Below are 12,120 nucleotides of genomic sequence, written 5' to 3' on the forward strand. Positions count from 1 at the left end.
TAATTTTGCTGATGTGCCTAGGTACACTGAGTCCTGTGAAGAATTCAAGAATTAGAAAATTGTATACCATCAAGCCTGCTAACTTCATACTTTTGAGGGATGATATTTTACTATCTTGAATCCTGATATGTTACTTATTTATAAGTAACATGACACTAATTATAATCCCCAGGAGAAAAATTCTGCCCAGATGATCAGCTCATCAGGTACCAAAATTTCCTGCAGCCAAGATTTCCTGTACAGCTGAACAAAACCATCACTTTCTGTCTTCCCTCAGACCAAACTCTATCTGTATGCTACAGATTTTGTATTTAAAATAAACAATTCATGACAAGTATTATAGAGGCTATTAAATGGTTTTCATGTCCGGTACAAAGCTCTAAATTACAGAGCACATGTTTTTCTTCAGTGGTAACTCCCATAGATGCCCAGAAATTATACATTTCCAGATTTAAGACAGTTATTAGAAACGGCATGCGTGCTAATACAATACTGAAGAAAAGAACTGGTCAGATCAGCTAATGCCTGACTAACTTTTACATTTGAGCTCTTATTTCTGTATGTTACTTTTAATTAAGATCATTTTATAATTTTATTTAACATGATTAACTTAAATACATGAAAGGCAAAAATAATTGCTTATACTTTAAAAAGGAAAACGTAAGTGAAGGTCAAAGTAGATTGTTTTGTAGCTAGCTGTATAACATAGAATAATTTCTTTTTCTGTCCAATAGATGGCACTGCTGTTTCTTTATTTGTACATAATTTTTCAATTTGTGCATAATATACGTTACTGAAGTGATTGTGCCTACATTTCCTAATGCTTGGACACATCAAAAGACAACAGATTTCACACACTGTTTAAAATGGCATTCTGCTATCCAAATAACTATATACAGTTTTCAATAAGACAAATCAGTCTTGTGGATTAAAAAGAATGCTAGRTAGATAAAGAATTCCCTGTTGAAAATAATTTCCTTTTTTCCCAGAAGCAGACATACAGAAACAAATTCTGACACATATATCAAGAACAGCATAGGAGCTATAGATACTCACAGTAACATCACAAAACCATTTCCATATAATCAAAATGTGTAAGTGGGMTTCTAAACAGCAGTATAATTTGCAATTTTATTTTTATTTAGCCCAATTATTTCCAAGTTTACACTGACTTTGTCATCAGTATAGAGCACCACTAAAATATTAGCATTACTTTACAATAAATTTCTGATAAAACCATCACTTGAGTGTGACTCTTTAAATTAATGAGGCACTTGACTGCTATATTCTTCCTACACTACTTTGTTTCTGTGACTGGAAAGCATTGTGTTACCAAATCATCACACAACTTTAGATATGCAGTACATGCCTAAAAGCTGGAATTTCTTTGAAGTTATTTACAATAATTTTTATGTATTCTGGCAGAGATCAAATTGCAAATCTGTGTTTCAYAGTAAACCACCAAACTCATAGTACTGGAGTCGTGAGTTCTTATGCTCAAGATTTTTGGTGAAAATCCTACAGAAGCCAAAGTGTCTGATTTATTTACTTATTTTTGCAAAGTAACGGTTGTTTGGGGACCTGTGCGAAATGACAAGCTGGGCTCCATCCAGTTCATCGTGAACAGGTGCTCTGATTACAAAGCCTCCGCCGTATCCGACACCTTTATTAGCTGTCTCAGTTGAGAAACAACGGATGGCTGGGGCAGGGACAGGGAACCAGCCTGCCACTGTTGTGGGGAGGTCCCTAAAGGCTAAGGTTAATATACGTTAGTGGGAAGCAGTATTGCCCATTGCCTGGGCTGCTCTTGTGTTATAAATCAATGGAAGACTTCATCCTTCTGAGCAAGCTACTGCGGGAGCCTTAATTACACAGTATGTTTTAATATGTAAGTTTTTCAATGTCAAGCAATATTTCTTGATCAAATACCCCTAATAAGAACAACGACATCCAGCAAATGTGCAATGTCTTGCCCTCTGCTTACATTCCGTAATAGATACTGTACACACTGAAAAAGCAAGCTACACATCCTTCAATCAATATAACACATGCAAAAATACTCAACATGAGTATGGCAGAATGCAGGTATATGAATCCACAAGATCTAGTTATGTGACCTGACAGGCCAGTAAATAGTGAAAACATATACAGGGAGAAGACTAGAGTTACTACAAATAACGTAGCTATTTTGTTGTTCCTGTAACATAAGGTTTGTATGCTACTACTAGCTCTATGATTTAATATTCTGGGACAGCTTATAACAAGAATCTAACATGTAACCAGTAAAATGGTTCTAGTCTCATCAGTTCCATTTGAGACTAGAATATTTTCAACATAATTAAACAGAGAAGTCATACCATTATAAAAGTATATCAGCATCTTCACTATGCACACAGTTATTTTCAGTGGTTTACAAGACACACAGAGAAAAATTAAATATGATTATTTATGGTAACTCAATCTGGAATGCATTTCTCCAAAATATTTTTTTCTCAAATTTTTCTCAATTATGTGAATGTAAAATAAATACAAGCCAGATACCCAGCCAGCGAGCTGGAACTACGCCAATTTGTATCAGCTGAGGGTTCAACTCTATATATTAATTTATAGATCCAAGTCACACTTTGACTTGTCTATTACTTAGTAATGGTTTTGATTTAGAAATGAAGCTTTGAAGTAATTACATAGTCACATGGCATTCATCCAATATACATATTTAATGTAAATTATTGCTTCCTGATCTTCACAGAAGACCTGTTTCTTGCCTAGCAAGAAACAAATGTAACCTCCATTATAATTCAGAGGGACAGAGACAGCTATTTCCCTGCCTGAGGTCTCAGAGTTGTAGCAGTTGAGCTAAACAACACCCTGACTATCTCCTTGGCAAAAGAGACTGAATGAGTTGGCATAAGCTGCTATACCAACTCGAAACACTCCAGAGATTCCCTTTTCACAACGTGAAACCTCAAAGGGCTGCACTACGAAAACCAGCTGTAGCAGAGCTGAGAGTTTGACCCCTAGACTGCAGTACTGTTCTCTTTTTTTTGTGTGTATAACTCCCACTGACACCAACCAGAGAGTCACGCACATGAAGAGAACAGAACATCAGACAAAAAATCTACTATGTGAATCTAAGAACAGAATATTATTCTCTTGTGTCAAATTACGGCTCCATCTGGTAACATTAAGTGAATACTGGTGACTATTAGAGCTGAATCAACACATTGAAACAAATAATTTTTTTGGTGAGTTATTTTACTTTTTCACTTCAAAGAATGCCTGTGAATGGATGACAACTTCCTTGAGAATATTCCTGGAAACTTTTAAGGAATTTTATGTTATGGTTTGTTAGTTACATTGCTCATATATGTCAGACTGCTCTGTTTCTCTTCCCTGAACAGAAYTTCTGATAGAGTTAACAGAACTCTGTAACTGACAGCAGAATTTAGTTGATACAGTTATGGTCAAATAACCTTTCTTTGTTAATTATTTTGGATATTGAAGTTACACTTTTTTATTTTTAAGCAACGTACTATGAGCATTCTCTATTGCCCAGAAAAAGAATAAAAAAGAAAAAGAGAAGGACAGTGCTGATATTCAGAATATTTGAGAGTTACCACAATCAAATAACAGGTTTAAATTATTCAAAAATTTGCATGAAACATAAAATTTTAAAGAATATTTCACTGATTTGGGATTTTCAAAAAATATCCAATATAAAGGACTTAAGATTTGAAACATATTTTCCTCACGTGTTCTCTTCAAATCATGATTTATATCTCTGCTTTATTACATCTGCTTCATACCTTTCCCTGATAAGGCAAGTATTAGTAGAGATAGCATAACTGTTGCAACACTAACGAGAAGCAACCTATTCCAGATGGCTCATAAGCACCAAAACGGGCCTGATAGACAAATTCAAATAGACCTGACTGTAGGATGAGGCAACATGGGGTATTTTTAAAAAATCAAGATATTATCATTTATGTTCAGATTAGTGTTTGAAATAATAGTTTAATTATTACAGACTCACCTGGCATTACTAGGACTGGCTGCTGTCAAATTAGCTAAAGCTATGACTGCAGCTTCTTTTACTTCTTCATTGTCACTGCTTAGCAACTGTACTAGCTGGGGAATCCCTTTGAAAAAAATAATAATTGTATACATGAAGCTTTAAATACACCATGACWATCTGTAAAATTATAATATGCTTCCTTACAAAAGGAAAAGCCCAGATTCTCAGCTCCTCCTTCCCACCTTACTTACCTTGGGGTCCAAATGCTCGTTTGCTAGCTAAATTCTCACACATGGCAGAAATTGCTTGGGAAGTAGCAACTTTAACTCCATCATCATCATTTCCCAAAAGGTTTATGAGACACTTCTCAACCTCATACTCATTTAAGATTTTTCTGTTKTCAGCTTTAAACAAAAAAGAACAACAGTGTTAATCTTCACTCATTTTCCAAACCAGTCAGTAGAGATAGTGCAACTGCTGTAATACTGATGAGAAGTAACCTATTCCAGATGACTCATTAGCACCAAAATGGGCCTTACAGACAACTGGACAAAAGGACATGAATTTGATTTCATATCTGTTTTCATCATAATACTTGTTTTTGATGCCATGGAAATGAAAATATTTTGGTAAAAGAGGCACCAGAAATTAAGAAATACGCACAAAGGACCTGATCCAAAACCCATTAGCCTTCACTGAGCTCTGAATCAAGCCCAAAAGATGCCTATTAAATACACATGCTTATTAAATATACATAGCCTAGTATAATGCAAAGTGTGTTCTCCATGAAATGTAAAACCACATAATGCATACAAGCTTGATGAAAACAGTTTTTTCCATTCAGAATCATACTTACTCAGGAATGTATCCTTCATATAGCATATAAGCACATAAAATTTAAAACTGAACTCAGTAGAGCACCAGTTAAAATCCAAGAATCAAAAAAAAAAAAAAAAGGAAAAAAGGAAAGGTGAATTAAAAATTGCATTTTAAGTCCTGTACCACTTGCACTTCTTCATTAGTGCACACTTTGCAGAGGATTTCAATTTCATATTTTAGCCTGGTGGCACAGGGGTCACTGCTGACCTGTAGTACAATGATATACAGCAGCYAGGAAAGGACACAGATGTTCCTCTTCTCTGCACAAGTAACAACACAGAGTCTCTCCCCAGGTGTCTGACAACAGTACTAATAGMCTCGCTCATCCCCAAATAGGTGAGATCAGAAGCCTGGAGGGCAYGTCCAAACTCCCTGCTCTGTCAAGGTATTTGTTACAGATAGCCCTGTCCAAGGCCCGTGTTTTTAGGCAGAAAGGCACTAGACAGTAAATAAGCTCTACAGTTACCAAGTTCAAAAAGTATTTAACCACATGCATAATTTTAAAAGGGCTAATTGCGTGTTCAAAGCTATATCTATGTGAAAATATTTTCCAATGTATCCAAGAAATTCAGGAACAGTCAGGAAGACTTTAACACATTTGGAAATTTTGCCAGTGCTTACTAATGCTTTGAGGGATCAAGTCCTTGGCCTGTTGTCTAATGGATAAAAATAGGAAGGAATATATTTTAAGTATTATTTTAAATAAAATTGAATTTGTAGTGAATAAAAGTCAACAAAGCTAATGAAAAGGATGTTTGGCAGAAAATCTGGTTACAGCAGAAATGACTCCATGCATATCATGGGAAGACTAGATGTTTTCTCTTCTCTAGCTCAGTTTTAGATATTTTTAGAATCATCAAAAATATATAACTGAAATCACAAAGTAAAACATATAACAAAAAGAACAGGAAGGAAAGAATTTTAAGCAAGAGCAGAACCTTGGCCACAACATTGATGTGTATCAGCCAGCTCTCCAGAGAAGCCCTTAATTGGGATTACAGACTGCTTTGACAAGTAATCAAATATGCCTCTGGCCTGTTACTTGCTGAACTCGTCCAAAATCCCTAATAATAATCTATAGAGACTCTTCATGCCTCATTGATGTGTTTTTGATATAGCAAGTTTCAGTCATTTATTACAGTAGTTATAAGTAACTATGCAGTTATTTATTAGTTAACGAATATTTAACTAATAATTAACTATACTTATGACAATGGGTAAACATTCAATTTTAAAGCTATTTTATGCCTATATGAAATCCAAATTAAAAAATTAGAATGAGAAAATTCATTTGAACTGCTGAAAATAGTAATTTAAAATATTTTAAACAAAAAATTTTTTTTTCAGTAATCTAGAAAAATTGATTTTGGATTTGAGTTTACTGTAACAGCATGCATATGTATATATATAGCCRGTTAGACAGATAGAGGGAAATTATTAATATTTTAGGATCCAGATGCCAATTCTATTTAAGGGATGAATATTTTCTGCAGATCCTTTCTATGTTTGCAAGAGTTGTTCCCTTTGGTCTTATTATAAAAAGGAAAGAAGTTACAACTAAGAAGCATCCTTTGCACTTCAGCACTTCTCATATTCAGTGCCAACATCATTTTTATGAGGACAAATTTCTTGACCCCTAAGCCATTTGARTATATTGATTTAACACTAAGCAAAATACTCAGGCACACCCTACCAAGAGAGTCTGGAGTACTAACACTTCTGTGCAGTTTTTCATGCATTGACCTCATCATGAGCTGACCTTTGTTTTTCAATATATTTCCCTATTTTCCCTTCTTGCCCCAAAATCACAATCAAAGAGTTCTATTCATTATCCATTCAGCTCTCTGTCACGACCTTACAGAATTATTTATACCAATTTTGAATGAAGAAAAGATTACGCTAAATGGTAATGTGAATTCCCACTAACCGTGAGTTGAAATAACCCAGATAAATAAAAAACTYGTATTATAAAAAGCATATTTTAATCAGGCTACAGAGCATTCTAATATGATCGATTTAATATGATTAATAAAATTGGCAATTAGAGACATGTAAAGAACAGGCARAGAAGTTTGGCAGAGTGGGGCCAAGCTCGAGTGAGCTTAGTCATCGCTTTCTCCACAGCATTTTGTTGTTGTTGTTGCAGCTAGCACTGTCAGGGAAAAGTCAGACCTCACTTAGTCAACAGTCCAGATAATCCACTTCCAGATATTCAACAATTGATAGTATTACCCTGTATTTTGTGCTCTGAAATTACTGCATTATTTGCTGGAAAAGGAGGGAATCAGGATAAAAATCACCACCATAATTCTGGGCATACAAAATAAAACTATTGATGAATTAATTCAGAAATAAATTCAGAATTATGTTGCAAAACAAAATAATTTTTCCATGTCAAAAAGATAACAATTATGTATAGAAATATGATCAGTTTTATTTTACTGAAACAGAGCAGCATCCTAAATATAGTATTTGAGTATTTGAATATAGTATTTGTGCCACATAAGTTATTCTGATATTGAGAATAGCTCTCAAGGAATAATCTATTTTCTAACATAAGAAAGGAAAATTAAAGGAAAAAATTGTGTCCTTTCCAAAGCGCACAAAACAAAACTGTTACAATCACACCTATCAGGAAAAGAAAAAAGCCATCTGTCAATGATRAACATTTCAAAAATGGACACTGCAGCATTTTCAGCTGTTGGGAGTGAAAAACCAGATACATATTCCATCACAGCAGCAGTTCAGTTTTTCATTTTAATGAAAAGCAGCAGTTTTTTTTTCTCAAATATACAGGAAATGATCTTAAAAACAGCTATGTTCATCGAACTTGAAGAGTATAGGCCACTATATGGCTATTGCAAATTTAACAAAAAATCATATATGAACTCAGAACTCTGTTGTATTATATTAGATTCTACATCAAGTCAAGTATTAATTAATACATTTAGTAATTAGCATGACTTTATTATTGTAGACTGGCTTGGCTGTTCAGTATATTTACAACCAGGATCGAAACATACAGCAATTGCATAGTGTGGCAAATATTTATCTTCTTTTTGCCTCGTACTTTCCCTTATAACGGCCCCCATGCCACCTCTCTCTCCACTGAGAGCCTGACTTTAGACCAGAAGCTCTGAATATCTGAAATAAACAATATTTCCAGGGACCATATTGAGCAGCGAGTTTACTGGACTGTGTTTTCCACTGTAACACTACAACATGTTGCCATTTATCAAACTGGTTGTCATCAAAATTCTACAGCTTTGAAGCAAATATTTTAAATCTTCTTTTTGATCTATTTTCCCGACTTGCTACATCCATACCAGCTGCCACAGGCTGAAGAAGAGAGCAAACCTTTATAATAAAATCACATTGACTCCATTTGTAAAGAAAAGTGACAAGAAGATGTATCATCACTGACGGTAACATCCAATGATATAAGATCATATGCAGCACTGTAATATATTATGTTTAGTTCTTGCCATCATGTGCTTTAAAAATGTTGCATTCAGACAAGCCTTCACTAACAGCTGTTAAAATATTAGGCCACCGAAACCAAAAAAGGTGTACAAGAGGCAGAAAGAAGACTATGCTTATGTGAAAATAAATATGAAAATGGAGAAAAGTGCAGTAGAAAGTAGTAGAAGAAAATATAAATTTATGTAGCACACTACTTACAAGTCCATCACAGAACTATAATAATGATAGTGACCATTCTAAGTAGCATAATAAAATAACAATACAGAAAAAAATACATGAAGAAAATACTGGCATAAGCAGAACTCTTCCAATCTTCGATACCTAAACCTTAATGCAAATAATTTTCAGTGATATGTAAAGCTTCCAAGGTATAATAATGAAAGCATGCAGAAACTCACAAAATACTAGGACAGGTAGCTTCTGTTCTTTTCTTATATCATTTGCAATCCAAATAATTATAAATATTCTGGATGTCAAACCAAGGAAGGTGAGAAAAGATTTGAACAGATAAAATGAGAAAAGAAGAAAGGAGGTCTGAAATACTGTAGAAAGGGAGAGATTTTTCTAGCCATGTATTCAATTAGATAACATATTTGTAAAATACACATAAATTAAAGCCATAATTCAGCCATGAGATGATGGAAATATGAACAAAATATTTAAGCTCTACTGTCATAATTACTGTCATTAAAATCCCTTGACAGAATCAAAATCTTCTATAGACAGAAATATATTCTTTCTTACATTGATTTTGCTATATAGGAGTACGAGGCATATGTTACAATTCAGAAACCGATGTATGGAAGGAATTTCAAATGTAGATTTATTTAAAAAACATCCTTGTGGGCAAAAACGATGAGCGTGTTCTTCCTAATTCAGAATTCCTTGGTGAATTAAAGAAAACTCTATAAAAAAGAAAACAGGATGAATAACTATAAAAAGATGACAAAGAAACTATTTAACTCCGCTGRGAATATTAATCTGCAAGCCATTTGAAAGGCTTTTTTCATGTCCCTATTAAAGGAATTTGTATCTGAAATCGCCTGACATTTAGATGAGGAGTTGTATGCAAAAGAAAGCAAGCTTGCCGTTAAGTCTTAACCAATACCAATGAGAAATAGTGCTGGCAGAGAAGGTTTAAGATGGCAGTTATGTGGCATCACTAAATAAAAAAGAACAGTTTCCAAGGTCCATTTCCTTTTCTGAGGAGAGCATTTTGCAAGAATACATCACACTTACAAATGAATTGAGGGAAAATCTTAAAATGTTTATATGTACAACATAATATACAGTTCCTGCTCTGATTGCCAAGATTCATCATCATAATTTATTCTTTCCAATGTTTTCCTCAGCACACTTACTACCTTCAATCAGATAATACAGCCTCACTCTAGATAAAAATGTACTTCATAAACAAATTCATTAAATAGTACGCATAGATTTTTAAAAAGTCACATACAGTCATAAGCTGCTTTGGCAATTGCCTTTGCTGCATTCTTCTGCACATCAGGAACAGCAGAAACTCCTATAAATGAAAGTAGCTTTTTAAGGCCTCCTGTCCGCTGAATTGATTGCATAGTATCTACATCTTCAAGACAATTTCCCACTACTGCAAGAGCTTCCACATGTAGATCACTGAATTCCTAAAAAAAAAAAAAAAAAAAAAAACAAATAATCTTCAAATCAGCATTAAAATATCTTTAGCTTTTACCTTTGTAGAATAAATACTTTACCAATTTCACTTTGAATCATATTTCCCATGAGATTAAATAAACAATGGTAATAAATAGTGACATCTGAAGGTAAGAAGCACTAAAATGAATTTCCTAATAACATAAGGAATGAAATTTYCAAGGTAAGAAATTATATTTAAAGCAACTGATATCAAAGTAAATTCAGAAAACAAGACTGGCTTTCAAACTAGGAATGACCACCAAGCATAGTTCAACATACAACCAGCAACTTCAGGAGAACATTGTGTAAGTAGTTACATGGTGTTTTTTTCTGATATTTACAACAGATTGAGAAATGGGTAGTAAATGCAAAACAATATTACTAATAGCAATAAGCCAATAAAATACACATTTGTGTGAATTCCTTTGTTCCTTATCTATTGTTAATGCTATATAATTTTATTTGACATACTGCAGTATGGTGAAGTGAAAATCTGAGAAACCCAACCAAATATCTGTGCTGCTTCTAATTGTTTAATACGTAAGGAGTTCTTTCTTTTGTCATCATTCTCCCGTAACATGAATAATTTTTCTGATCAGTAATATAAACATTAGCAGCAGGAACAAAAACTTCTAAGGCAAGTAAACTGTACCTTGGTTTCTAATATCTTAAGGAGATAATCTAATCCTTGATGTTCTGTCAATATTATCCTGGTTTCTCTGTCATTGCTAATTACTTCTAAGGTTTTGAGGGCTAACAACTGAATAACTGGGTATTCAGATTTCAATAGTTCCAGTAAGGGTGGAATTACATTCAGTTCACGAACTGCAGCACGGCTTTGAAAATCCTGCAGTAAAATATTCAAAGGAAGAGTGTAAGCGATACAGAACATAAAAGCACATCAATTCCTGACTTTACAGAAAGAACAGGGAAAATCTTATTTCAAACACACAACAGTGAGGCAATACTCTGGAACTTCCAGTTCTGAAGATTTATTTTCAGCTAAGAACCAAACTGAATGTATTTTAAAAACTTCCCCAAAACATAAAATACAAATATTTTTCATGAGTGAAGTATACATTAAAGTATCTCATTACAAGTAAAGAAGCCTATTAATTTGGGGGTTTGCCATGTTTGTCTCAACATACACATGTTTCTTTGAGAAAGTTTTTTAAATTTAGTTTGATCATYTTGATTTACCTCATTTGGAGGGAAAAGACAGTTTTCATACTCTACTATGGTTGCCCAGTTACATCTTCTTTTGTTTCAATAGCTATAAAGTGACAAATTAAAATTTAACTTTAAACAGTGTATATGCTGCTTAATAAAGAATAGTAGTAGATTATACTAAAATAGAAAAAAATATAAATAAATTACAATTTGCTTTTTAATAGCTTATTGCACATGTGCAGCATGCAATTACCCTTATCAATATAAGCAAGCACCAGGTGCAGTTATCCAGATATACCCTGCAACAAAGACAGTGAGATAGTAAGAAAGGGGAAAGAGTAAAATGTGATTCTGAATAGACATGCTCTGATGCCCCAAAAGAGATAGAGTTATAAACTGAATTTGTTATTGAATTGATTCGCTTAAGCCTTGGAAGAGAACTGCCATACAAATGCATCATTCTTTTGCTAAGCAGCATATGGATGACATTATCCCTGAGTGTGAAAGAAGCCAATAACAAATCTATTCCTTCCAATATGGAAAACAGTTATTGAAAACATTCATCTATCTTTAGAAAGATGTTTAAAATCATGACTATGGGACTTGTTGGCCAAAACAAGGCAGAATGCAAATTCTAGTTCTTTAATTTACAGGATTATTCCTATCTTTTGGATAGACAGGTTATCCTCTCATTACCGAGACTAACATTTTTCAAATAAGAAAATAAATTCATATTTAATTAAAAACACATCTGAATCTGATTCTGATTCTGATGTCACTTACATTGCTGTACAGCAAGAATAAGTGCATTAAGGTCAACAAAATTAGAGTCAAATAAGCTATATTCATAACTAATGTAACAATCAAAGATTTGGGTATAGTGATTTCAAATTCATTGA

The 12,120-nt window shown here is 33.6% G+C and overlaps 1 protein-coding gene across 3 annotated transcripts in view; it reads right to left on the reverse strand.

The window, feature by feature from the left end:
- The window catches only part of ARMC3 (armadillo repeat containing 3), a 57,292-nt gene that overhangs the window by 31,140 nt on the left and 14,032 nt on the right, over nucleotides 1-12,120 (reverse strand). For all 3 annotated transcript variants that reach the window (XM_085318259.1, XM_085318258.1, XM_085318257.1), the window contains exons 6-9: nucleotides 10,704-10,898; nucleotides 9,837-10,020; nucleotides 4,267-4,419; nucleotides 4,034-4,139 (exon numbers count right to left, since the gene is read on the reverse strand). In XM_085318259.1, the coding sequence (XP_085174385.1) occupies nucleotides 4,034-4,139; nucleotides 4,267-4,419; nucleotides 9,837-10,020; nucleotides 10,704-10,898 (638 nt within the window). The remainder of the gene's footprint in view (nucleotides 1-4,033; nucleotides 4,140-4,266; nucleotides 4,420-9,836; nucleotides 10,021-10,703; nucleotides 10,899-12,120) is intronic.

Source organism: Rhea americana, unplaced genomic scaffold (genome assembly GCF_003343005.1).
Source record: "Rhea americana isolate MKP2758 unplaced genomic scaffold, rheAme1 scaffold_53, whole genome shotgun sequence".
In the NCBI taxonomy this organism is placed as follows: Eukaryota; Metazoa; Chordata; class Aves; order Rheiformes; family Rheidae; genus Rhea; species Rhea americana.